This window comes from Populus euphratica, unplaced genomic scaffold (assembly GCF_000495115.2).
Source record: "Populus euphratica unplaced genomic scaffold, PopEup_1.0 scaffold58.1, whole genome shotgun sequence".
In the NCBI taxonomy this organism is placed as follows: Eukaryota; Viridiplantae; Streptophyta; class Magnoliopsida; order Malpighiales; family Salicaceae; genus Populus; species Populus euphratica.
In genome coordinates, this window is record NW_011499864.1 from 388,678 (window position 1) to 415,107 (window position 26,430).

The 26,430-nt window shown below is 34.5% G+C and overlaps 2 protein-coding genes, 2 long non-coding RNA genes and 1 pseudogene across 6 annotated transcripts; 1 reads left to right on the top strand and 4 right to left on the bottom strand.

Annotated features, from left to right (window-relative positions):
- Positions 1-3,186: 3,186 nt before the first annotated feature.
- LOC105125649 (uncharacterized) lies at positions 3,187-7,078 on the bottom strand. The gene is made up of 3 exons (XR_842276.1): positions 6,641-7,078; positions 6,436-6,494; positions 3,187-3,406 (listed from the first exon to the last, which is right to left on the bottom strand). It is a non-coding gene; the product is annotated as an uncharacterized LOC105125649 (long non-coding RNA).
- A 682-nt stretch (positions 7,079-7,760) lies between these two features.
- On the bottom strand, positions 7,761-9,263 carry LOC105125648 (uncharacterized; annotated as a pseudogene).
- On the top strand, positions 8,548-8,804 carry LOC105125647 (uncharacterized). The gene is made up of 2 exons (XR_842275.1): positions 8,548-8,624; positions 8,667-8,804. It is a non-coding gene; the product is annotated as an uncharacterized LOC105125647 (long non-coding RNA).
- A 1,100-nt stretch (positions 9,264-10,363) lies between the features above and the next one.
- Positions 10,364-14,908, bottom strand: LOC105125650 (NAD(P)-binding Rossmann-fold superfamily protein). The gene is made up of 12 exons (XM_011026193.1): positions 14,711-14,908; positions 14,528-14,624; positions 14,293-14,357; positions 14,002-14,087; positions 13,775-13,859; positions 13,617-13,687; positions 13,262-13,393; positions 11,761-11,876; positions 11,550-11,673; positions 11,407-11,475; positions 10,822-10,942; positions 10,364-10,729 (listed from the first exon to the last, which is right to left on the bottom strand). The coding sequence occupies exons 1-12, from the start codon at positions 14,802-14,804 to the stop codon at positions 10,590-10,592; spliced, it is 1,200 nt and encodes a 399-aa protein (XP_011024495.1). The 5' UTR covers positions 14,805-14,908; the 3' UTR covers positions 10,364-10,589.
- A 997-nt stretch (positions 14,909-15,905) lies between these two features.
- Positions 15,906-24,451, bottom strand: ABCC5 (multidrug resistance-associated protein 5). 3 transcript variants are annotated; one of them, XM_011026195.1, is made up of 13 exons: positions 24,263-24,451; positions 23,912-24,035; positions 21,437-23,702; positions 20,984-21,304; positions 20,821-20,907; positions 19,630-20,325; positions 19,316-19,480; positions 18,325-18,619; positions 18,008-18,222; positions 17,470-17,775; positions 17,012-17,075; positions 16,678-16,917; positions 15,906-16,514 (listed from the first exon to the last, which is right to left on the bottom strand). In XM_011026195.1, the coding sequence occupies exons 3-13, from the start codon at positions 23,531-23,533 to the stop codon at positions 16,402-16,404; spliced, it is 4,599 nt and encodes a 1,532-aa protein (XP_011024497.1). In that variant the 5' UTR covers positions 23,534-23,702; positions 23,912-24,035; positions 24,263-24,451; the 3' UTR covers positions 15,906-16,401. The 3 variants fall into 3 exon arrangements, 2 of the variants coding, with proteins under 2 accessions (XP_011024497.1, XP_011024496.1); XR_842277.1 differs by lacking the exon at positions 24,263-24,451 and having other exon boundaries at positions 15,908-16,095; positions 16,134-16,514; positions 23,912-24,248; XM_011026194.1 differs by lacking the exon at positions 24,263-24,451 and having other exon boundaries at positions 23,912-24,248.
- Positions 24,452-26,430: the final 1,979 nt, after the last annotated feature.

A 26,430-nucleotide genomic window follows, 5' to 3' on the forward strand; every position in this document is an offset into this window, starting at 1 on the left:
TTTTTTTAATTGCTGTTAATAACTTTTTTTTTGTTTATTTCTATTATTAATTATTGATTTATTTCATTAAATGTTTGAGTAAACTTTTTGCTGTGTATTTTGAATTTTGATGTAAACAAATAATATTAAAATAGTCTATATAACTAGATTTTTTAAAAAAAAACTATTATGATACATGGGTCAAATATCTAGAATGTGTGAAGACACACATATGTGGTAATGTCTCCTACAATAAATTAGGGCTCCATGGTCGAATGGAGTTAAAAATATTGCTTATAATTAAGTTGTAACCACCGTACAAGTGGGGAGGGTTATGCCAGGAGGTTGAGCACCATCCAGTTAATGTTGACGCCTTCGAAGGCAATGGTGGGCAACCACTAACATGTTCATCACCACACGACCATATTGGCAACTCCCATGTTGACCATGCATTATTACAGAACCTTGGCTTGTTTGTGGCCGAGGTTTTGCTGCAGTTTAGCGTCAAATAATGGTTATTTCTAACACTATTCAGCTATATATATATAGCCTAATTTTACATAAGTATTAGAAGAATTTCAGAAGAAAATACTATATATTTAATTAAGATGTTGCTTCTTCTTTTTTTTTTACTTGATTCATGGATATTCATGCATCAATTTAAATGTTGATTGAGATTAGGTTTTTTCCTTTAATAATTTTAAATCTATATTTTGGCATTGATTCCGTCTATTTAAAAGGATAAATTCTTCTACATATTGACCTTAAGATTCAAGCTCAAGAAAAAAAAAAAACATCCATCACAATCATGCCGACCTTTTTGAAAGTTAAGATGTTGAATGCTACATAATAATGTTCATTATTATTGTAATAATTAATTAATGAAATTTAGTAGGCTTGAGGTGAGGTTTTGTGGAATATAGTTGACTTGGAGGGTATGAATTAAGTTTTATAATCATACCATACAAAGAGAAAGGTTGGTTAAAGAGTTGCTGAATATAAAGAATGTTAACCGACTAAACCAGCAGACTAATCAAAAATTGAGAAAGTAAATTCAATGGTAATATGGATGCTGATAACCGGTCATTAAAAAGGATGATCGATTATCATGTTCTATTTATTTTCAGTTTTTTAATGAACTTATTAATAGTAAAGTATCCAATTATCTAATTTTACCATCTTCTAATTTCATAATAAAATTATAGCTATTATCAAAGTTAAAGGCATTATAAATATATAAATAAGTTGTTTACTCATTATAATTTTCAAAATCCATTTAAAAATAAAGTTGATATATTAGATAATTGATTGATCTTATAATTTAAGTAATTCGATCCATTCTTTAAAGTCAAAGTATTTACTAACTTGATATGAAAAATAAAGTAAGTGATGCTTGATAAATCAAGTTACCAGTAATTATTGTAGTTGTAGGTAGTACTTGGTAAGTTAAATGATTAAAGATTCCTGATTAAAGATTTCTTTTTAATAGATGTGAGGATTCTTTGATGGTAAAGTTAGTAATTTTATAAAGAGAGAAAATGCAATGATATTTTAGAGAGATAAGCTCTGAAAACATTTATGTAATAGAGAATAAAGATTGTGAACTTTTGACTTGAAGGATTTATGGCATATTTTAACTCACAGATCTTGTACTCTTATGGAGAGGAGGGGATGAACTGTAACTTTATTCTTACAATATTTTAAGTTATATTTTATTTAAAATAAAACATATTGAATTAGTATAAATTATCAAGGGATTTGTGTGGGGTTTGAAAAAAATTCTCTAGCGAGTTTTAGGGTAAGGCCTATGAAAGGCAAAAGTGGATCCAGACATGTTGCTCGGACTCAAATACGTTGGGCTTAGGTGTGACGGCCTAAGCTTACAAGAGATGAAAGTTGATCTAGATATGCTGTATAGATCAAAACACATTAGGCTCTAGCATAACATCTCGAGCCTATGAGGTTATTGGGTGGACACTAAGTGCACTGTATAATGCCTATAAATTAGGCACCCATGCGCCCATGTAAGGAGCATGGGCTTTGGCTACTTGCTTGAGCCCATATTCCTAGTGTGCAGGCTCGAGCTTCTTATTTGAACCCATATTTCTCAAGTGTTTTTTGAATTTTTTTTAGAGAATTTTTTTAGATCTATTTTTGGGATTTTCCAGGTTTATTGTTTTTATCCATCAACTCGCATATTTTCTTCATAACTTTATATGAACTTGTTTTTAATTGTATTATTTAGCGATCTTCTTGTAATGCTTAGAATGTTTTGACTCTAATAGTATGATTATTTATAAATAAGCAAATGTTTCACTATATTAATATTTTTCATGGTAATTTTGTCAAAATATTATGCTAATCGATATAATGGATTTTGCTAAAATATTTTGCTGGTTGATATAATTGTTTCCATTTATATTGTTTTTGTTATATTTAAATGAGAGTGGTAATAAATTTGATATTTATGAAAGACGCATATTGATCCAAATGCTAAAGTTTATGTATAAAAATCTTGACAATCTAAAATCATGGGAACATAACCTGGAAGGGTGTAAATGAAGAGATAATACATGTGATGACCAAATTGCAAGGAAGAAGAAATATTAGAGACCAAAAATAAAAGAATTAGCTATATAAACAGTGACATGAATAGTGAAATGTGAGAGAAACTAAAACATAACCAAATAAATTGGTTAGAACATATCAAAAACTCAGAAATCTTTATGATAGATAAATGCATGTCACCCATATATATATATTGTTGTGAATTATAATTAAAAACATATTTTGTCTGCATAAACAACGTTTCTAGATACTCATCAATACAACAAGATCTATGAAAATAAAAACAACAAGAACAAGATAAATGCTGCTGCTAACATAGCCATCCCAAGAGACCCGAGCTTAGAAGAACCTGATGCATCATCTGCATTTCTTCTTTTTTTCTTTGATTTCAGCTTCATATCTTCCAAAAATATGCTAACTCCCGGATCTCTCATGCTCACCTCACTTCCAAGCAGAATAGAATTGTTAACCCCTTGAACATTGTTGTTTACGAAAATGTTGATGGAATAACTATCTTGTGGCTCATCATGGACACCATGACGGATGAACATTGTAGCCCCAACATTTCTTCCTTTCAAGTTAACTCGATCAAACGAGCCATGGCTGCTTTCTGGGGCCATGAGATTTTGATCACAGGTTGGTCACAGCAACGAAGCTCTTATCGAATGAAGAGAGGAAAGCTCATCGCGGGTTGATCCTCTTTACTTGCATTGTTTTCGGTGGTATATTTTCACTTTTCTGATGCTACAAGGAAAGGTAATGTTCTCATGGAATGACTTGAGTCACAATCCAGTGCTTCTTGTGTTGTTTAAGCCTTTGGAAATTGGGAAATTTGCACATATTCTTCAACATTCCCATGCTTCAATTGAAGTGTGTTACATAACAAATAGAATTACCATCTTATAAAAATAAACAGAGACCATAACCCTAGAGTAAGACTCTATAGCACATGTCTTAGTTCAAGATGAGTCGCGAGTTAGCTAAATTAATTCGATTTAATCTGAATAATTAAATAATTTTATTTTAATTCTTTTAAGCCAACTAAGTCATAAATTGATCCGTTAGTTCAATCCGCCCTCAAAATTTTTTAAAAGCTAGGCCAAGAATGCCCTAAATTAACTAAATTTCAAATTAACTTTTCAAATCAAGCTAAATAATAGGTTAGTCAAGTCTTTGATCAACTTGCTAGATTAGATTTAATAATTCATTCTAGCGAGAGCAACATTGCTAAGCCATATAGCATTAGACAAAACGAAACCTTTCTGAATTCAGTTGCCCAATCGATTTGAAAAAAAAAGAAGGGATACCTTGCTTCTGAAAATGGGAAAATAATCTCAAATGTGTAACACACGTACATTATATTTTGTATTACGTGAAAGGAATGGAATTCTTCATTATATTCGTTTGTTTGGTAGCAAATCTTTTAATAATCTAATGGAGACATTATAAATTTTTATTTTATTTCTTATAATTTTTTAATATTTATTTTAATCCATATTTTTTTATTTACAAATATTCCTTTATTTTATAAAATTTACAATTTAATCCTTATGCTGGGAAATATCAATTTAACCCCTAGCATATCACCTCGTTTTTTGTTTTATTAAAGTTACCCTAAAAACATAATGAAAATTAGACATATACTCATTAATTGCTTGCATCCAAAGCACCAAAATAAACCTCAACATGCAATAAGCATAAAATTATCAATCTGCGTATGAAGTCTCTTGATTTTTTTCTATTCTTAAATATTTATGATATATCATAGTTTATTTAGACACTTGTAATGAAAACACTTTAAAGAATGTTTATAATCCCGGTGTAGATCCAAAAACCCAACAAACCAAACCAAACCAAAAAATAATTCAAACTAAATCAGTTTAGATAGAATAAAATTAGTTTTTTTTACATTAAAAACTAAGAAACCTAATACCGTTTTTAAATAGACTTGTATTAAATTGAGTTTTAATAATTTTTTGTTGAGTTCAGTTTTTTGTAGACTTTTTAATTAAATATTTTTTTATTAGGTTTTTTAACAAAAAAAAAAAAACGTCCAACTTCATTACTAAATTAGAAATTGAATTAATAATAAAAAAAAACCTTCTTTCACCCTAGCCAGCCAAATCTTTCCACTATAAATGATCAAATTTGCTTTCCTATGACTTTGGTGCGCACAAAAATAAACTTTTGGTCCAATTAAAAAAGTCACCTTGTGTAACATTTTTAATATGCAGATACGTTAGCAGCATATTAGCAAATCTTATATGAATAAATCCAGATTAGGGCAAACTGAAGAAAAAATTCCAGCATAGGGAAAATACTATAAAATCCAGAAACAACATCTAAAAAATCCATCAACCACAAAAGCCCAAAGATCTTGCAAAGTTAATACTATAAAAAAATACTAGTAAATTAATAATATATTAGAGTTCAACTAATAAAAAAAAATTAAAAAAGCAAAATTAAAAGGGAATTAACAAGATACAATAAATCAATTACCTAAAAAAATTATATTCTAGGATTTCACCACCATAACCAAAAATAACAATAAGTAGAGATTTTCAAACTTTTCAAGTTCTACAAAATCATAAATTAAACATATGTAAAGAAATAATGATGTAAAATAACTAATTTTAAAATTGTAAAACAAATTACTTGAATGCTTTAATATCAAGAATTGGTGCTAAATATAACTAATTTTAACAACAAATAAGTATTTCACTATTGATGGAGATAAAAAGCTTTGAAATGGATCTAACATACAATAGCTAGTGTTAAAGGCTATTTTAAAAACAATTATAGATACCAGGATATCTAATACTTGTTGTGTCATATTAAAAAAAAATCTTGTATTAAATATCTAATTTAGAATCATTAATATCCTCTTAACCATCACTTAAATATACATCTCAACATCATTTTTCTCTTTCCACATCATCTTTTTTTTTTTAAGAATGTGTTTGTTTTGTTTAAAATATTTTATGAAACTTCTTGAGCTAAAAATATTTTTAAACAAATAAAGTAAGTTTAAAGATTATCTATAAAATATTTTACAAGAAAAACATTAAAAAAACATTTTCTAGAAAATATTTTTTCAAAACAAACATATAAAAATTTAAAAAATATTTTCCTATAAAATATTTTATACAAAACAAATAGACCTTGTCTCAATAAGTATAATATAACAACCATAGTCTTTCTCACAATATATGCGTGCCTTATGAGCTTTAGAATCATTATCAAGTTTTTGAAATTGATTCTAAATTTGGGATTTTTTTTATTAGATCTAGAAAATGGATGATTTCTTTAGTATAGGATATTTCTAATTATCTATATTAAAAAAAACAATAATAATATGAATTAACTAATAATTAACAGCAACCAATTAAGTATTAACAGTATATTACAAGCTAAAAAATTACATCCACCCAAATGAATCTAGCATTAATATATATTAACATTATGTTAATCACCGAAATCCTTCATCAAAACCAAAAAAATTATATTAATAGTAAATTTAACCAAAGAAAAAAAAAAGAATAATCAAACAATCTATAGTATTAATATCTATTAATATTATGTTGGTTCATTGTCATGGATCATCAAAACCCAAAATTTTATATTAACAGTAAGTTTAATCAAAGAAAGAAATAATCAAACAATCTAGCATTAATATCTATTAAGTTAGGTTAGTTCATTGTCATGGATAAAACCTGAAAATAGGTAGCACTGAGTCAATGAATACTTCTTCGTTTTTTCTTTTCTTTTTATGGTATCAAAACAAAATACTTTATCAAAACCCAATTTGAACTTGAAAAGCCTTTTAAATTACAAAATTAAAATCAGCAATCAGTTAAAATTTTTAAAAAAAAAGAAGAAGAAACATACCATGTTTGCAAGAGAATAAACAGAACAGAGGAGAGAAACGAGTCATGAACTCACGGCGACTGTCAAGAGAGTAGAAAAAATATTACAGTTACTAATTAATATAGTAAATGAAACAATTAAGAAATTTCAAAAGCAATTAAGAAAAACCTTAACTACTAATTACAATCCAAATTATGAGAAATTAAAAAATAAAATTGATGATTACCTTAAAATTGATGGATTGGGTCTTCGATCAAAAAGGAAGAATGACAGAGGGAAGGGGGGTGGAGAGGTGCAGCTGCTGCCAAAAAGGAACAATCGATGGATTTAAGGTAATCTTTCAAGGGAGAATGAGAGATATATGATAGGAGGAGATGCAGCTAGCAGCTGCTGTCAAAGGAGAAAAGGGGGGAAATGATTTAGGGTTATTTTGGTTTTTAAATTGGTTGCTTCAGTTTTTTCTTGCGAAGAGAACAGCCATCGTTCCGCAAGTATTTCCATGGGAAATGAGCTTCCCCTCCAAAATAACAAAAATATTTCCAAGGGAAAGTGGATAAAATAGAGGGGAACACGTACTTTTGTTGGATCAAGGTAACAAGTAGAAACGAGATGCTCCACTCCAGAGGAATGGTGTAAAATATACTTAAATGTATGATGGAATTTTGCTTTTGGAATTTTGATCCATCATTAAGGCTAAATGACAGCTTCAAGATAGCCACTCTTCTTCAAAACCAATTTTCACAGCCTCTATTTTACATTAAGAAACACAAAGCACATAAATGGTGATAAACAAGGCAGTGTATGCATCTAGATCGCTGTAAGGTTGAAACTTGGCTCCCATGATATTATCACTATAAAAAGCCCAAATAATGCATCATTAGCATGGACCATAGTAAAACCAAGACTAAATATTTACCTCAATGCATTTCTCTCAAAACAGCTTCCTCTCCAGCAGCCTTAGCTTTTAGCACTCTTAATGGAGATGATGCAGATGCTCCTAAGCAAGAATCTCGAATAAATGATGCCTCCATGTTCTCTAGAAATCTGCAGAAGTCGAGAAAGATAATGCAGTAAATCTGTGGAACTGAATGAATTTCTCAGAGAACAGGGTCACAAATGACAGAGACCTAAAATACTAAGATAACATAGGACATACTTTGCTTCCCCAAAGTACACATCCAGGAAAATCAGAATACCCACAATATAATAATCCAACAGTAATATCATGGTTTAACGAGAAGAGAAAAATATAACATGGCGAATTGTTCGGCCGTGTCATGGTTCAATTCCTCAAAACTATAGTTTCCCCAATTTTCATGGTTGTTTATGACAGCATGAAGAAATTGTTAGCACAGGCACAGAAACCATTACTCAGATTTGCAGAATATTTCAAGAATATGAACATAAATACATCTGCAAAAATTTTGCAGTTCTAAAACTGCAGTTCCTTTCTCTGAGCAAGCAAACAATCTAAGCAATCACATAAGTTCTTGAATTAAAGGCTGGTAGAAAAGCTTGTACGACTCCATAACTTCAAGATACCACATTGCTTCTCATCCGGCAATGCTGAAAGATCAACCATCCTCCGAACCTAAATTAGAAAATAAACTGTTATCATCCACACGATGAAATTCTGTTCAAAATGAATTCTTTGCAAGTATTTGATTGAAATTTGAGGGATCAATTAGTTAATTTTATCAAACTATGTATAAAAACAAATTGTTCGCAAGTATACATCAATCAATTTAATGTTTTTTTCAAATAAAAAGCAATTTGAAAAGCTATTAAATAAAAAAACTCGGGGGATCAATTCGTAAATTTATCTTAATCACAAGAGTCTCACCAGGACGGACAAAGTACCCTCCAACTACCATCACATACATCCCTGTACACTTCAAAAATACACCCAAGAACAACAGAGCGGTCTATATATGCTAAAATGTGCCAAAAGAAAAAATAAATAAGAAAGGAAAAGGGGTACCTAAGTCCCGGTGACGGAGACGGAAGTCGCCAGAAAGGCGAAGCTCGATCACACCAGCGCCGTCATCGAGAAGAAGACGGCCGTCACCGTCGTTGGAGACCAAAATTCCCTGGAGAACAACAACAGAAAGGAATTACATGGAGGATGGGTAAAATGGAGAACCGGTAACGAGAGAAGAGGAGGAGCCTGTAACCAGGTGCTTTGAAAGAGAATGCCGCCGAGAGTCAAGGCGTTTTGAGAAGGAGTAAAGGCGTTTTGAGAAGGAGTAAAGGCGTTTTGAGAAGGAGTCTCACTGCTGTCTTTCAATGGACACGCAGTAGCTTAAGCGCTGCTAGACTGTAATCCATCTCCTGATCTCCACCGATTCCTCCTCCTCCCTTTCTTCTCTGCATATAGAAATTTTAACAAAGAATACCCCCAGAAACAAAAATCAATTTATGACACCAATTATAATCATTTGTCACTAAAAATTTGCAATCTCGACTCAAAATCAACAACAAGAACAGCCCATATGAGCTTTCAATCACTTTTACACATAACAATTAGGATTAAAGAAAACAACAATTCTGGAAAGAGAAAACAAATTTTCCCAAATAATGTAAAACAAAGCGAAATACTAAACCGCAAGACTATTAACAACTTAAAGAGACAATAAAGTGACCGATGGACATACGGAAACACAGAGAGAGAGAGAGAGAGAGAGAGAGAGAGAGAGAGAGAGAGAGAGAGAGAGAGAGAGAGAGAGAGAGAGAGAGAGAGTAATAAGTTACCGTTAGGATTACTGCTGCAAGGAGAAGGGAGATGTTGCGGGCCTTGTAGGGTAAATGTTGCCGTTGGAAGCCTATCAAGTAGAAAAGTTCAAAGAGATAAAATGAGAAAACGGGTCCTAGACTCGAGTAGACTAGACTAGATGCTGTGGTAATAGTGGGCCGGGCCTTCATGGTCTCAGTGGATAACAAGAATAATTTTCGGTGGTTCTTACTCTTCGTTCCGATTCAAGGTTTACTTATTTTATATCCTAATATTCTTTTTAAAAAAAACACTCATTTCACCCTGTCTGTTTGGAAAAGCGTGCGTTTCCAAAAATAAATTTAAAAAAAACACAGCAAAAGCATGTTTTTCGCCGCTTCTAATTTTCTGGGAACGGGATTGTACCGCTGTCAATCCCGTGGTCCCGGACAATGCCTGAGTTACCTCGAGGAGGAATCGATGGCGTCACGTGTGCTCCGAGTTTCCAAATAAATGACGGAACATGATGAACATTTTAAAAGGAAAGATCAAAGAATCTTATGGGAAAGAATTAGGGGAAACCCTTTCGCTGGTTTAATTGTAGACTTCAAATGATGCTGTGCTTATAACTGCTACATGGTTTCTTCTATGTTCTGATAATAATAAATTTCAATAAGTTTCAAACTTAATATTATGAGAACATAGAAGAAAAACATTATACTTGAAAAGGATGTAGTAATTGTTATATATATATATACGTATAATTTATTTTTATTTACAAACTGGTTCTCATTTTCATGCTTTTTATTCTCATATTTTGTAAAATTCACAATTTAATCCTTTTGAAGGAAAAGAAGGGATTTAACCTCCAGCATTATCAATCGAGTCTCAAATCTTTTGATTTTATCAATTTAACCCTAAACCATTCATTATTAATAAAAGTTAATATTCCATCTAACACACACAAACTTGTTATGTGCTAGCATCCAAGGCACCAAAATAGACCTCAATATACAGTAAACATACAATTTTAGTTTCAAAGCATAATAAAAAATTCTCCATAAACCATCCAACTTCTTTGTTTTCTAAGAGTTGCAAAAATGACAATGGAATGTCAGGCAATCATACAACCCTGAAGCTACTGCTGGGCATCTACAATTCAGGTTATTCCTAAATTCAGGTTATTCCAAACTACACAAACAATCAGGAAACTGGACACTCCTTAGAAACTTTTGATGCTGAGGCCATGAACTTATTATGAACTTCATATAAACTTTATAAGCGATAAAACTGCAATATCCCAAGTAAAACATGGTTTATTCAGATGAATGTTTCTTTCACCATGAAAACAATGTCATTTCGTCCATGTCTTAGTTCCCTCAAGAAACCGATGGTGAAATATGTGTTCCAAGTTTCCAAATAGGTGATGGACCATAAACATTTCAAAATGAAAGATCAAAGAATCTTATGGGAAAGAATCAGGGGAAACCCTTTCACTGATTGTAGAACCAAATTGGGGGCCACCCTTCCGATATGAGATGAGAAACTCAATAGGGTATCCCTTCAGCTTATGCGGTACAATCCCAAGATCACTGAATGTTAAAGCTGCAAGCCAGACCCAAAGCCAAGGAACACAAAAGTGAGAAAAAGAATGAAACAACGCAGCAAAAAGGGCAACCTCAACTTACTGAACTAACCATTTTCTGACACAACTGAATTGATAGTAAGGGCATTGATCTCATCCAGGTTGAAGATGTTTGGAGTGGGTAATGGAAATGGAACCTTATTAATTAATACTGCTCGTGGTGTTGCAAGTGCCTGCAAACATTCAATATGCAGGTGCAATTAAATGAAATTAAGATGTCAACTAACAAGAAGTTCAAAATTTCCATCTAGAAAAGATAGGCAAGAGGATGCATCGCCACAAACATATTGGTGAAAGCACGCCCAAGGTATGTTTATTTGGCATTGTGCATAATAGAAGATATCTGCTGGGTATCAGGAAGTGTGAGCATGTGCATGCACACTCCTCGTAATAGTGATATCTGCTGAATATGAGAAGAAGTCTGTTTGTTCCAAGACAAGCATTTTTGTATCTTCAGTACAAGTGAATTTCAGATCAATCATATCAAACTCGAGCAGTATCATCTCCTCAGTGCAGGCGAATCAGATACTCAATTTCAAATGACCTAGAGCCTAATGGGTAGTTCAGAGCAGTAATAAAAGCACTTTCTTCTTTGGAGTAAAAATAACTACCAGCAAACAAAAGCTCACATATTTACCTTGGCAATGGGAAAAGGAACTTTCACATATCGAGGCCATTCACGAATCACATCATACATAAGGTCTGCCTGCATTGCACAGAAGACTTCAGCATTTCGAGCATCACAATATGAAAATTAACAAAATGGGAGAAAGAGGTTACCAATTCATGCACGGTAAAGATTTCTGGCCCACCAAGCTCGTATACTTTCCCCATGCTGCTTCCATCATCTTTCAAGGCTGCAATAATTGCAGCAGCAACATCAACAACATATACAGGTTGGATTCTGCAAACAAGACCCTGTTAGGAATAGAGACACAAAGTTCAGAAAGGTTGTTTTTTTTCATGCTTAATTCAAACATTATTGACATACTTGGTAGATCCATCTCCAATGAGTGGAAGAAACGAATATTTTTTTGCAAAGTGGGCCCACCGGTTCAAGATCCGATCCTCTGTACCAATCATCACAGCAGGTTTCATGACTGTTGCCTGTAACAAGTCAATGTATGCAAAAACTTAACTTTCAAAAAAACAGCATGCTTACAACCAAGAGGGGGGAAATTATAGAAGGTGGAGCAGTTTCTTGCATGGTCTTAAATCAGCTTCGATTTGCACCTTACAAAATGGTTGTCCAACAAATTTTTTTCCCTTCCCCTCTCCAATATGTTTTGGATACCACAGTGGAAAAGTTAACCTAAGGAGGACATCTATGTATTTGCATTAGGGAGGTCCTAGGGGGGAAATGCTTGAAGGTGGAGCAGTTTCTTGCATGGTCTTAAAATCAACTTAGATTTGCACCTTACAAACATGGTTGCCCAACTAATTTCTTTCCCTTCCCCTCTCCAATATGTTTTGGATACCACAATAGACAAGTTAACCAAAGGAGGACATCTATGTATTTGCATTAGGGCAGTTCCTGTTAAGGTAACTTTAGAAATATCTGTAAAAATAAATGCGGTCCCCAGAAAAATACATGACATTCTTATAGTACCTTACATCACAGGGTACATAGTTGAAGTTATCCAAAATAAAAGGGGTTGTACCAATTCAAATCAGATTAAGAGGTTATCAATTCTCACACCCAAAATACTTCTCTAATCCCGCATGGCGTTCACAAGCACACACAAGTATTGTGTGCAATAAAGAAAATTTGATCTCCAAATATTAATGTCTGTGATTGCAATCAGCTCAAGAAAATATAAAAGCATCAAACAATCAAAACATGAATGAAACAGGTGCCACATGCAAGCAAACAAAACACAACATAAGCAATAAACCCTTGTCACTTGTGCTTTGAATCAACAAAAAACACATTAAAACACAAGTGCATGCAAAATGGAGGTAATTGGAAGAGAAGATAAAGAGGTGAAAGGAATGGGAAGAGAACAGGCATCTTTCTTCTTTTGGCAAGAATGATAAAAGGGAAAGGAGCTTCCCCTCCAAAATAACAAAAATATTTTCATTGGAAATTGGATAGAATAGAGGGGAATGCATGCTTTTGTTGGATCAAGGTAACAAACGCTTTCCACTAAAAGTAGAAGCAAAATGCTCCACTCCAAAGGAATGGTGAGGATACTTAAATGTATGATGAAATTTTGGTTTTGGAGTTTGGATCCACCATAGGGCTTACAGCTAAATGACATCTCCAAAATCCCCATCTTCTTCAAAACCAAATTCACAGCCTCTATTTAACATGAAGAAACACAAAGCACATAAAAGGACTATGGGTGATAACAACTCCTGTGCACATAAACCATGTATGCATCAAGATCGTTGTAGGGTTGAAGCTTAGCTCCCATGATATGATCACTTAATAACGCCCAAAAGATGCATCATTAGCATAGGCCATGGTAAAACCAAGACTAAATATTCACCTCAGGCATTTCCCTCAAAACAGCTTCCTCTCCAGCAGCCTTAGCTCTTAGCATTCTTGACGGGGATGATGCAGATGCTCCTAAGCAAGAAACTTGAATAAATCTCATGATACCTCCATGTTCTTTAGAAATCTGCATAAGTCAAGAAAGATAATGCAGTAAATAAGTGGAAAGCAAAAGGAAACTTCTGAATGAATTTCTTAGAGAACTGGGTTACAAATGACAGAGACTAAGATAATAAGACAACATAGGACATACAGTGCTTCCTCAAAATACACATCTAGGAAAATCAGAACATCCACAATATCATAATCCAACAGTGCTATCATGATTTAAGAAGAAGAGACAAATATACCATTGCAAGTTGCTCAGTCATGCCATGGTTCAATTCCTCAAAACTGTAGTTTCTTGTCTCATGATCCCTTCCTGTGAATAATAATGCAAAACTGAGCGAGCAGATTTGCAAACTCTAAGCACTAGAAGGCTCAAAGATATTACAAGTGAAGCACTTACCAATAAGATTAATAACAACATTGGCCTTCGCCATTACAGCCTTGATAGAATTCTCATCTCTTGGGTTGTATTTCATTGGTACTATCTGAGCAAGTCAAATGACAAGATACCAACATTATCAGGAAAATTAACATGACAAAATATCCTGAAATATGCAACAATAAAAAAGCGTGCTTCAGCCAGACAGTTTACATAATGAAAAACTCTATATTAATTCACCACTCTACCTGACCCAAATCACCCATCAACTTGAGGTGGCGATGACTATCCTCAGAACCTCTAAAAGGAACTAACACTTGAGAACCCATTTTTGCTGTAGTACAATCAAGCAAGCATTAAGAATTACTGACCAACAAACACGCTTCAAGAGAACGATAACAAACTAATACTGCTGAAACGCAAGACTTGAATCAAGGTAAAAAAACAAAAAAGAACACATTTTGGATAAAAATTATCATATTAGTAGTTAAGTTAACGCCATAAGAGAACCTCAGCACTGTACTTCCCATTCAACTCACCAAGTTGTTGCACAACATATCGACCCAGGAACCCCGTTGCTCCAAAAACCGTAGCAACAATTCCACTGCACACACAAAAAAAAAAAAAAAACAAGCATTAAAACACAATTAATTAACCCTAAACATCAAAACAAAATTAATTAAACCTATTCATTAAGACACAATTACTCAATCATAATAAGCAAGAAAACATCCTTCTTTATCATTTCAATTGTAAAAAAAAGGAAAGGGAGACCTGACAGAGGATCTGCCACCGGTTCCCTTGCGAATAAGGTGGCCTACACCTTTGGCCGGGAGAGAGGAAGCGTGTCGTGGATGATCAGCTCCATAATCTGAAGATTAATGACTAAAAAAATAAGGAAATTGAGAATTAGCGCATCGTAAATGTTTATAAAAACCTGAGAATGTGGAGGATTACGGTGATCGGAGAGCGGGTAGATTGACTTGAAAGAAGATAGTGAAGCAGCTGGCTTCAGCGATTGGTGCCCTAATCGCCTCGATACGGCTTGCATCCTTCTTGGTTAGAGAGAGAGACTTGAGAGTGAGCGTTCGGCACTAGAGAGATAGAGAGAGAGATTTGAGAGAGATGTCGTCACTCGTCAGAACTCAGATGTGAAAGATTTGGATTTGGATTTCTTATGTTGCGATCCGGCCCAAATTATACGGGCTGGGTTAACAAAAGTAGGCCCATATGTTTATGACCTGGCTACATCGGGATTCGATGTTTTTTATTTTTTTCCTAAAAAGCACCGATGTTTTTTTTTTAATATAGTTTTAATATTAAAATTATTAAAAATCACTTAAAAAAAGTATTAGATAAATACCTTTTTCATATAAAAAAACATTCTTAACCACGTAATCATACACACATTTAAGATAAAATATATTATGAGACTAAATCTTGTCTGAACAATCTTAAAAACACACATCTTAATACATTAACATGGTGCATTCATAAGAATTTAATAAATGTATTTAGATTTCAATCTCAAGATTTTAAACCAAGAAATAAAATTCTTTATGAGATATCAATGTTTATTAATTTTTGTAATGGTTTAAAATTGACTTTTAACTAAAATAAATAATCCCTTTTTTTCATTTAAGATAAATTTTACTTTTATTTTTATTTTAAAAATTATACTTGGCTATTTGTAATTACCTCAATTATTATGAAATTAAAATAGCCTTAGCCATGTCAGGTTCCATTCCATTCTGCCATCTCAGGTTTAAAAGGTTGTGTATGAAAAGAGATGAATCTATATTTTTTAAAAAATTAAATTTTTATTTAAAATTAATATTTTATATATTTTTTTAATGATGTTTTAATATTAAAATAATATTTTTTATTTTAAAAAAATTATTTTTGGCATAGTATAATTAAAAAATATAAAAAATTATTAATTTAAATAAAAAAATAAAAAGATAACATTTATTTTCAAAAGCTTTTAGAACACAAGCTGAATCTCCATTTCATAGCATAAAAAGCATACCAAGACAGGAAGAAGAAAAAAGATATGTCCCTTCTGTACCATTATTTCTCTCTCCAAACACCAAAGTAGATACTAATGGAAGATTAAATACATGAATAAAAACAAAGGGGGAAGCAGCAAAAGGAGGATTCAAGGAGAAACTGGCGGACAAAATTTCTTAGCATCAAAGAGTTTCTCTACTACCCCAACAACACTGGATCAGGGTGGAATGAGTGGGGATTGGCATGTGACTAGTTCAGCTCTAATGATTTTGAAATACAAACCCTACTTATGGACATCATTGAACAAATACAACTGTTCCCTCTTATTTGTTCTCTTTCTCTCTTGTAATTATTGCCAACTTTCAATTGCCCCTTCCCAACTAATAAACTTAATTCTCTGTTACAAAATATGATAGCGATGCATGCTCGAGGGTAGTGAATTGCCTTGCCATGATAAATTACTTATTCCTAAAGGGACTTGGTGCAAGCACCTACACCTGTGACTTCAGCCTTCCCATTTGTCTTCCAGTTTGCTGAATGCAACAGCTGCAAGGAAAGCAGCACCAGCCACTTTATTTTGGAACCCTTGGCCTGCTCTTGCTGACTCTCACCTGGAGGTTTTGGGCATGCCATCCAGTTCAAAATTCCGGTATGCCACTTGACCTTGAAGAATACTCTGTTACCAGCTTTAGAAACATGGATGATTTATCCTCTAACAGCCGTGTTGGAGTATCAAACTCTGCAACTAGACCTGCACAAAAGAACATGGTTCATGAGCATTTTGTAGTGGCTCATTATACACATGGGATACCCGTCTCAAAAAATTGCTTAATAATGTGACTACCACAGCAGTCCCCGACAGTTGTAAGAGTTCACTAAGAGGGGCAATAGGGATTATATATATATGCACGCACCATCACTGAGAACCAAAACAAGGTCACTGTCAATGACAGTTGGGATGCGATGTGCAATTGTGCACACCGTGCAATTCTTAAACTCTGTCCGGATAATCTTTTGAATGAGATTATCAGTAGCTGTATCAACAGATGCTGTCGCTTCATCAAGCACCAGAATTCTTGCCTGCTTAAGCAAAGCACGACCCAGGGCAACAAGTTGCCGCTGTCCCACACTCCAGTTATCTCCATTTTCCACAACTGCAGATTATGCACTCAATTACAATCAATCATTTATATGAATGCATCAATAAAACTGACAGTACTATTACATTAACAATTTGTTGTTACATACCTAGTGAGTCAAGCTTTAGCTCTTTCTGTCGGACTATCTGTCCTAGTTGAGACTTATCGAGAGCCTGTGCCACATATTCAAACTGTTAATTGGGGCACATCATCATAAATGCATACAAGTAATTTTAAGATTCAATGCAGTTTATGTTTTGGCATACAAGGCAACATATTGTTAAAGGCTGGAAATAAAAGTCATCTAATCTACCGTGATTTAAATTGGATCATTCAGTACATGCTTTGGGGATTGTGTAAAAAAAATAGAATTGCAATTTGGAAAGAAAAAAAATACTCTTGAATCTAAATTCCAGAACAAAATAAATAAATTTATAATAATAACAATATCACGCACAGATTTCTCAGAATTCTTAGACATTTCAAGATCAGTTATAATTTTAATAATTCAGGCACCGCCGATATTTTTTTAAATTCTTAGAGATTGTTCAGGAAGAAGAGAAAGACCTGCCAAATTTCCTGATCTGAATGTTCTTCAAGGGGATCAAGGTTTCCCCTAATGGTCCCTTCGAATAAAGTAGGATCCTGGGGTATGATACTCAGGCGGCTACGAAGATCATGGAGGCCAATTGAAGAAATATCAATGTTGTCTATAATGATCCTCCCACTAGCTGGTTCAATTAACCGAAATAATGCTTGTATCAGTGTAGATTTACCACTTCCAGTTCGTCCCACAATTCCAATTTTGTTCCCACCAGGAAAAGTACAGGATATCCCATGAAGCACCATAGGAAGATTCTCACCATAACGAACCTTCAGAAATAAAAACATTGCTGATTGTTAATAACAGACTCAAATCAAAATGATTATGGCCAAAGGATAAGGGAAATCAATTCCAGAAAAAAGGGATTATGATTCTCCTTTAGGAAATGCTTTGCAAATAATAGAACATATAACAGATTAAGAAATCTGACTCGAAATAATATTGAGCAATTAAAAGACAATGACAATGCACATGCATTACTGGAATAACATAACAAAATACCTTTAAATCGATCAGATCAATTGTTCCATTCTCTGGCCATGAGGATGGAGGGCGAGAATCCTCTATAACTGGTGGGGCTTCACCAGGAAGTTGGCTATACTGATAGATCCTTTCAATGGAAATAATTTTATTTTCAAGCTTGCAAAAGCTAAGTATCCACCGTGATAAGCGTGCATTTAAATTAAGGCCATATGTCACAGCAAGCCCCGCCATGCCTGTAAAAAACAAGCAAATGTAAATAGAAGAACCATAAATTCACAAATTCCAAATGTTACATATTATCAGATAGATCAAGTAATGCACAGTAACATCCTTACTTGGATCAATACTTCCCTGGGGAAAGCTAACAAGTAAAACCATGCAGAAAGCAAATACAAAGGTTGAAAGCAATTCCATGCGTAGGCAGAGCCACTCAATAGCAGCAAGACTGCAAAAGAATGGACGAGCAAAACAATCAAGAAGATACAGATTCCTCTTCATGAACCTTTTCTCTTGCCCAAAGCCCCTTATTGTGGCTGCTCCTGCAATTGTCTCACCAAAAAGATGGATGATTGGAGATTTCTGGATGCTAACAATACGGACCAGTTCCCTTGATGAAGCCATGTAGTATTTCTGCAATCATGGATACTAATAATAAGGCAATTTATCCTTCAATACCATTGATACAATAGATTTAACAGAATATGAATTCTTAAATGGGTAGTTAAAGTCAAAATGCTATAGGATTTATGTTCATCATCAACAACCTCAAATCTTTTCTAATTATTTAGTGGAAATTAAATTTCATCGGTGATGATTGGAACAGCTCAAGGTACTGGGAGAGAAATGAATAGGTTTCAAGCATTTGAATCATCAAACCAAAAAAAAATCAGTTTCTGAAACCATACAGATATCAATTTATACGATGGGTACAGCGGCAATGTGTATTGACTTTAGTTGCAAAAAGGGTAATATAATGTTTAAAGACGTAAAAGACTACATTGAGTGAACCTTGAAGGAACAAAGGATTGTTACTGAAATGGAAGTCAAGAAAAAGATTGACGATTAACTCCCAACATACACCTTGTGGATTTTATGCTTTACTCAAAATGAGACTCTTGTGACTGCCTAGTGTGAACGAGATATTAGACCTCTGCAGCTTATATTTGAAGCAACATGATGTCCAATTTCGTTCATGACCACACATCACATATCAGTGGTCTCTAGAATCAGTTTGCATAATTACAAAGCAATATCTGTTCATTTCCCTAATCTTGTCTAGCAACCAGCAATGCCATTGTTAACTCAGGGAAAAGGATAATTAATCACCTGCATCCAGAAGCAAGCAACAGCCATTGGAACAACAAGCAGCAAAACTTGCCAGGTGACTTTGGTCATTACACCAACAATCCCAAAAAGCTGTATGGTAGTTGAAGCAAATCCACCAAGCCTGAAAGGAATATCAAGATCCACTACACTTTGATCAATTGACACCTGTAAGATTGTAAATGATCAGCACAAAGCAAAGTGAAAGACACAAAAGAGAGACAAAGGAAGCAAAGAAAAAGAAAATGGTCGTCTACCATATATGGGTGGAGAACATGTATAGGATATATATTTCCAGCAAAAAAAGATGAACTTACACGATTCAAGATCCGTCCAGCTGGAGTAGAGTCAAAAAAAGACATTGGTGCTCGGAATACACTCCTAAGCATCTTCAGAAACAATTTCTGAGCTGCTGCTAAACCAAATGTAGCAACCAGAACAGCCCTGACAAATATAAACCACGAGCTCCCAAAAGCAAGGGCCATATAAACACCAAGAAGGACCATAGGGCTCACTCTAGGCTGGCCTCCTTCCATTTGGGGATTTGCCCAGGCCATCCACCAATTACTAGCTATTTGAAGAAACTGAAATAAAGCTTGTGCAAGGATTATGAGTGGAATCAATAAGCCTTTATATGCTGCAGCCATATAGGACAAGTAAACCTTCATGCTGACTCTTCCTCTTACTCTTTCCTCTTCCTGAACAAGCTGCTTTTTCCTTGAACGTTTTCCTTTCTTTTTCTCTTTGATTGCTTTCTGATCTGAAGCTGATGCACTCTCTTGCACTTCCTTTGCTAAGCATTCGATACTACATTCTGCCGCATTGCATTTTTTATGTAGTGTGGCAGATCCATCCAACAACAAATTTTCATCTGATTCATCTGATGAGTGATTTAGAATATCCATAGCCCCAATTGCTTCATTGTGAGCTGAGACTAAGGTGTTAAAGTCAGTTCCTGCTTGCAAAAGTTCATCATATTTCCCCGCCTGTATTATGCGGCCTTCCTTGAGAACCTGGTGCGATGAAGATGGATATCAGAGAATATTTTTTTATGGAATAAAGAAGGAGAAAGAGAAGCATCAAAGCATCAATTACATGATCTCTGATTTACCTTTTGTAAAGCCCCCCTTCCCCCAAAAAAAATGTGAAGTGAGGGTCTTACAAAATGAAGCAAGCACAAACATGATCTGATACTTTTGTTGAAATGTGTTACAACATTTTTAGTCAAACATGTGCTAATATTCTACGAAGTGACGATGCCCAGTTGTACATGCTAAGAACCTATGATGCTACCAGAAAATTGGTTGAGTTAAAAAAAGGTGAGATGGCTATGCACGAATGTTAGAATGACTATCCTAGTCTCAAATTAAACACAACCTGGTATTTAAATCAAGCTAACAGGGAAACATGCAACTCTATGAGATGCAAAACATAAACCATAGATACCAAATCAGTTCTTTAATTACACAAGCATTACATAGAGGTGAGATATTAAAACAACTCCATACCAGAATTAAATCGGCGGCGGGCAGAAATTCAACCTGATGGGTTACAAAAACCACAGTCTTACTTGCTAATGCTGTCAATATGTATTCCTGCAGTTCACAACACATTTAGGCAAACTGCATTCATTTGAAAAGCAACATTGATTTTACACAGGAAAAGTCCAACCTTGAACAACTCTGAACCAGTATGCGCATCAACAGCACTGAAGGGATCATCAAGCAAATAAATGTCTGCATCTTGATATAATGCTCTTGCTAGTTGAACCCGCTGCTTCTGGCCACCGCTCAAGTTTATACCTCTATCACCAATAATTGTCTGATCACCATGTGAGAAGAGTTCCAAATCCTTTTTCAGAGAACAGGCATTGATTACGTTTTTATACTTTGCTTTATCCATTGGACTTCCGAATATAATATTTTCTTCAATATTTCCAGATTGTATCCATGCTGACTGTGAGACATAAGCAGCGGTGCCACAAATTCTCACCTGGAAAATGAAAAGGGAGAACAGGAATGAATCTTCAATGCATAATAGATTCCAGAAAGAAGAAATCACATTTAACCGGAAATATCATTTAAGCTATGAAATTAAGAAAATAGGTCCATGAATCTAACTTACTTCGCCAGAGATTTTGGGAATCTCGCCAAGGATGCAGGAGAGAAAGCTTGATTTACCAGAACCAACCACGCCACAAACAGCTACCCGCATCCCCCTCTCGACTTTCATTTGTATCCCTGATAGTGTGGGCCTTGAAGAAGAAGAAGGATCCCAGCAAAATACAGCATCTTTAATTTCTATGGCCAGGTTTGTAATGCTTCGAGGCAGAACAATGGTTGCATCTTCCTGCAACTCTTCCTCCTGCAGGAATCCGGAAATTCTATCAAGAGAAACTTTAGTCTGGGCCATCATCGACACCAAGTCAGGGAAATTCCTCAGTGGCTCTTGTAGTATTCTGAAGGTGGCCAAAGCAGAAAGAACACCTCCCGCTGTGAGCTGATCACCTAACAATATAGAAGTACCAAAAGTGACAGCTGAGACAAATATGGGAGAGCTCCAGAAAATGAAGGTAATAAAAGCTTGTGAATAGAGGGCTCTCCGAAGCCACCGGAACTCCACACCTCGCATCTCCTCCAATTTTACTCTATACCTGTCCTCCCAAGCCTGCAACTTCAGAATCCTCATGTTCCTGAGGCACTCTGATGTTTTCCTCATCCTTTCATCCTTGGCAGCCATCAATTTGTCTTGATAATCTTCTTGTATCCTAGCCACGGGGATTGTGATAACAATGGAGATAATGGTGGCAATCAAAGTTGCAAAGGAAGCAATTCCAACATTCTTATACAAAATTGCAAGAGCGAGAACTATTTGCAGGGGAAGCATCCATATATCATGGAGATACCAAGAGTAATCCCCTACTCTTTGGACATCAATTGCCATGTAGTTAACAACCTCTCCACTGGTGTGATTTTGCTTGGCCAAGCTCGACAACTTCAGTCCCTTTCGGTACACCATTGCTGTTAAAGCTGACCTCACTTGCATACCCAAGATGTCAACCCCAAGATACCATTGCCGGGTCGTTAACGTCTCCACAAGCTTGGCTGAGAAGAATATCCCAGCAAGAATATAGCCCTCGTGAGGGAAAGTCTCGTTACCCCCCAGATAATCAACAAAATAGCTAATCATGTACGGACCAACGTATGAAACAAATGTGTTCAACAAGGCAAAGATGGCATTGCAAGCTGCTTCCTTCCAGAATGACTTCAGAATTGCCCAAGCTAAAGACGGTTGCTTGGAAGGATTTTCAGCTTTTCTTCTTTCCCAATTTGAATTCAAAATCTTATAGTTTGTCTTGGCACGATCTTTCGGTGCAAGAAGAGGAATGTCCTTAAGCTCTAGCGGTCTCTTTGCGCCAATAGAAAGAAGGGGGTTTAACCAAGAAAGGGTTACTAAGCTGAATAGCCCAGCATCGCTATAAGGAGTGACCTTAAGACACCCTGCCTCTTCTTCAAGAAGCAATGGCTCCTGAAGATCAGAGTTCCTACAAACTTGTATACCAGTAACACCACTAAATGCAACAAAACATAGAAAAGCAAGAGCTGGGGTTGCAGCAAAATTCGCCACAACATGAGAACTCAAATGCTTTGATCCTTCAGTAAAAAAACTGCTCCCGTCAACATACAAAGTACACAAACAAATCAAAAATGAGAAAAACCACCACACCCTCAACAAGACAGGAAATTTCTCAGACAGCTTAAATTTACATTGAAGAGCTGAAAAGCTCAAGACAAACCAAGCCAAACCTTGTGCAGCAGGTACACAAATCTCAGACAAATCCACATCTTTCCCCTTAACAGCCTCTCTAATCAGAGCAACTCCATCAAACCCCAGCACCAAGAATTGCAAGAGCAAAACATAGAAACAACAAAACAGACACAACTTAAAACCCGTACCGATTATAACATCACGAATCTCTCCGTCTACAATAGACCTTCGAATTGGAGTCGGATTGGGAACTGTAGAATCATCCTTAAGGATTCTAACTCTGCCAGCACAGACAAATATCTGCCTTGCAGAGATAAGGAAGAGATACACGATAAAAAGTGTCAAATTCACACAAATGGAGGCGAGTTCCAACGTGGGCAGGCCTTGAATTGCCTTCAAAACAGGGTTGGTTGATTCTGAGCTGATATTATTAAGCAAGAAAATGATACCCATTATTGGAAACAAGAGGTAGTGATTGAAGAAAGTAAGCCCTCGTTGTGGTCGTCAATGAAAGGCAGCAGCAATTTGATGAAGAGGAGAAAAGATCAAATCGTATAAAGAAGAGGGGCATTTCACCATCTGGGTTTTGGACAGAAAGGTGTCGCTATATTGGAAATAGAATCTGCAGACACATTGCACAAAGAAACAAACAGGTTTTCATCAACAACGGACACGAATACAGAAAGAGAAAGATTATAAAGAACCCTCCTTTCGCCTTTGCTTTGATCCTTCTACCTACAGACTCTCTCTTTCTAAAGAAACAGAAGGAGACAAAGAGAGATGGACGGCAAAATCTCGAAATCTGAAACGTAAAACACCAAAGTTACTGACCTCGAAAATCGTCCAGGGTAAGCCGGTGGCGATTGTCGAGGCAAAACCAGCCTGTGATTGATAGGAACCTCTTCGTATCACCTTAAACACCCAAAAAAAAATATCTCTTTTCCTTCTCCTCCTCCTACACCACACGCGCACACATATAAAGAAACAACGAGTAGCAAGCAAAAAGGACTTGACTTCCAAATGCAAAAGATGGAGAGAGAGAAAAGGAGAGAAGTAGAAAGACTGCAACTTTTTGATCTCCCTCTCTCTCTTATCTTTTATAACGATAGGAAATAAATGTATTGACTAATGTTTCTATCTCTTGGTTTTTACATATATCTATAATTGAAGTTTGCTGCTAACCTTGGACGGTGCTGGTAGTAACAATATAGCACTTGCCGTGTTGGATGTTTCAATGTGCTGTGAGTGACTCGTGGTGGCAGAAATGGGAGGTGTTCCTTTGGACCCGAGGCTAAAGGTTCTACCTTTTTCCTTGATAATTAACAATGTTTTCAGGATTTTAGCTTATGCTATCACCTCGCTTGAGTTCCCATATCACATATATATATATATATATATATATATATACAAAAAAAAAAAAAAAACAAAGAGATAGCCAGCCAGCCAGCCAGGGAGTGTGAGAATAAGAATATCAATTGCCACAGCATATTTGTGAGGCACAATATGGATCAAAGTATGTGATAAGATCTTGATGGGGATCCAGTTAAGAATGGGTTGAAAATAAATTATATTATTTTAGATTGGAGATAGAATTGTTTGTTTATGCTTTACAGTGGAAGATGACGTTGGATTTCAAGTGAGAGTGTTTGAGTGTGATGCCCATGATGGTAAGCTTTTGAGGTCATTGATTTTTAATTTCTCATGCTCTCTGCATTGGACATCCTCTATTTATTTACTAGTATATAGTATAAATAAAAAGCACGCATCAAGTGCTTCTATAAAAGAAAATAAATAAATCATTATATGTTTTTAAATGGTTTTAATGCTTGTATATTAAAATTAAAAAAAATAAATAAATAAACATTTGTGATCATACTCGAGCTATATACATCATCAAACAAGAGTGAGTGTGTTGTTGCATGGTATACGAAGGACACCAGTTCACAATGTATGGAGAGACAAGATCATGCGTCATTGATGTCACAAGTGTTCATCAGACAAACTGGCATTGTCAGTGGGACCCAGCTAGTAAAATTGTAAATAAACATTTTTTGTTTCTTGTGTTGAATACAATCAGCTACCCACTCATCTCAAGTTTCTTTGCTGCAGTCATGAAAATAAAGATAAAAATGGTGACCTAACTTTTTGTGCTTGCTGTGTGACCGTGGACGTGATTTTATACACGGACTCTTTGTTTACAAAGTGCTGCTGGATCGCACTTTTCTAGGTTTTAAAAAAAAAATTAAGGAAATAATTTAATATTTTTAGTATTATTTTATTATTTTCATGTTAAAAATAAAAAAAATATTTTAATATATTTTATAAAAAAATATTTTAAAAAACATCTTGAATATGTTAGAAAATAATATAAATTATATCTTGGAGTCTCACCTAGTAGTTTAAAGTTTTATGTGAGATGGTTTTTTGACATAATAGCAAAACTTTGATAATTCACGAGCTTGAATTTTACTATTTTTATTTATTTGATAAAAATTAAGTATAAAGTAATATGGGTCTGTGCAAGTTTCAAATCTAAAAACCTTTCACTTGAGGGAATATATTAAAGAATAATATAAATCATATCTTGAAATCTCACCTAATAACTTAAGTTTTAAGTGAAATAATTCTATGAGAAAATCATAATATTAAATATAATTTAATTAAAAACTTTTAAAATTATAACTTCATGTTCATTTAATATTGTAATTGCAAGTTTAAACTAACTCGAAATTACTAGATCATCAGAAGAATTTACAGGGTATTAGAACAATTTTAATTGATTATTTTTTTATTAAAATAATAATATTTTTTTGTGTTTTTCCTTAACTCTACCAAGTTTAAATCAAATCAAATAAATTATTAAAATTCTAACTATATCAATTAGTATTTATCAAGTAAATATTTTTTCCATTCAACTAAAAATCTAAACCCAATCAAGATAGGATCACAAATTTCTCGGGAGATCCAGCAATCATGCTCCCTAGCTCTCCGGCATTGCATGAAACGACAGCGCACCGGCAGCACTGCCAGGGAAAGAAAAGCAGCATCTCGCATGCCGCATGAACCAGCAATTATATCTTGGCATGATTGGAATTTAAGATAATTCCAAGATGGCAATCAAAGCATCTAATTAATTGCCTTGATCCACTATGATCACTGTACAATTATTGTTAATTAATCAAAGCATCTAATTATTTACCAAAAAAGGTTGGAAAAAAAGTAATGCAGGACATTAAAAAAATATAACAAGGAGAAATTCCATTAATGAAAATGAATTATTTGATAAGAATATGATAAAAATATATTTGCTCAGGTGAAAATATATTATTATTTATTTTTTTAGAGGATTA

Bases quoted from the DNA above. Each gene is read 5' to 3' on its own strand.
- ABCC5 (XM_011026195.1), bottom strand. From the start codon at position 23,533: ATGGGTATCATTTTCTTGCTTAATAATATCAGCTCAGAATCAACCAAC. The intron at 18,620-19,315 runs GTGATTAATTAT...CCATGATTGCAG, and splicing joins TTGCTTGCTTCTGGATGCAG to AAATACTACATGGCTTCATC. The intron at 16,918-17,011 runs GTATGTAACAAC...CATAATCTGCAG, and splicing joins GCTAAAGCTTGACTCACTAG to TTGTGGAAAATGGAGATAAC.
- LOC105125650 (XM_011026193.1), bottom strand. From the start codon at position 14,804: ATGCAAGCCGTATCGAGGCGATTAGGGCACCAATCGCTGAAGCCAGCT. The intron at 14,625-14,710 runs GTAATCCTCCAC...ATTAATCTTCAG, and splicing joins CTACCCGCTCTCCGATCACC to ATTATGGAGCTGATCATCCA. The intron at 11,674-11,760 runs GTATGTCAATAA...TCTTGTTTGCAG, and splicing joins ATTGGAGATGGATCTACCAA to AATCCAACCTGTATATGTTG.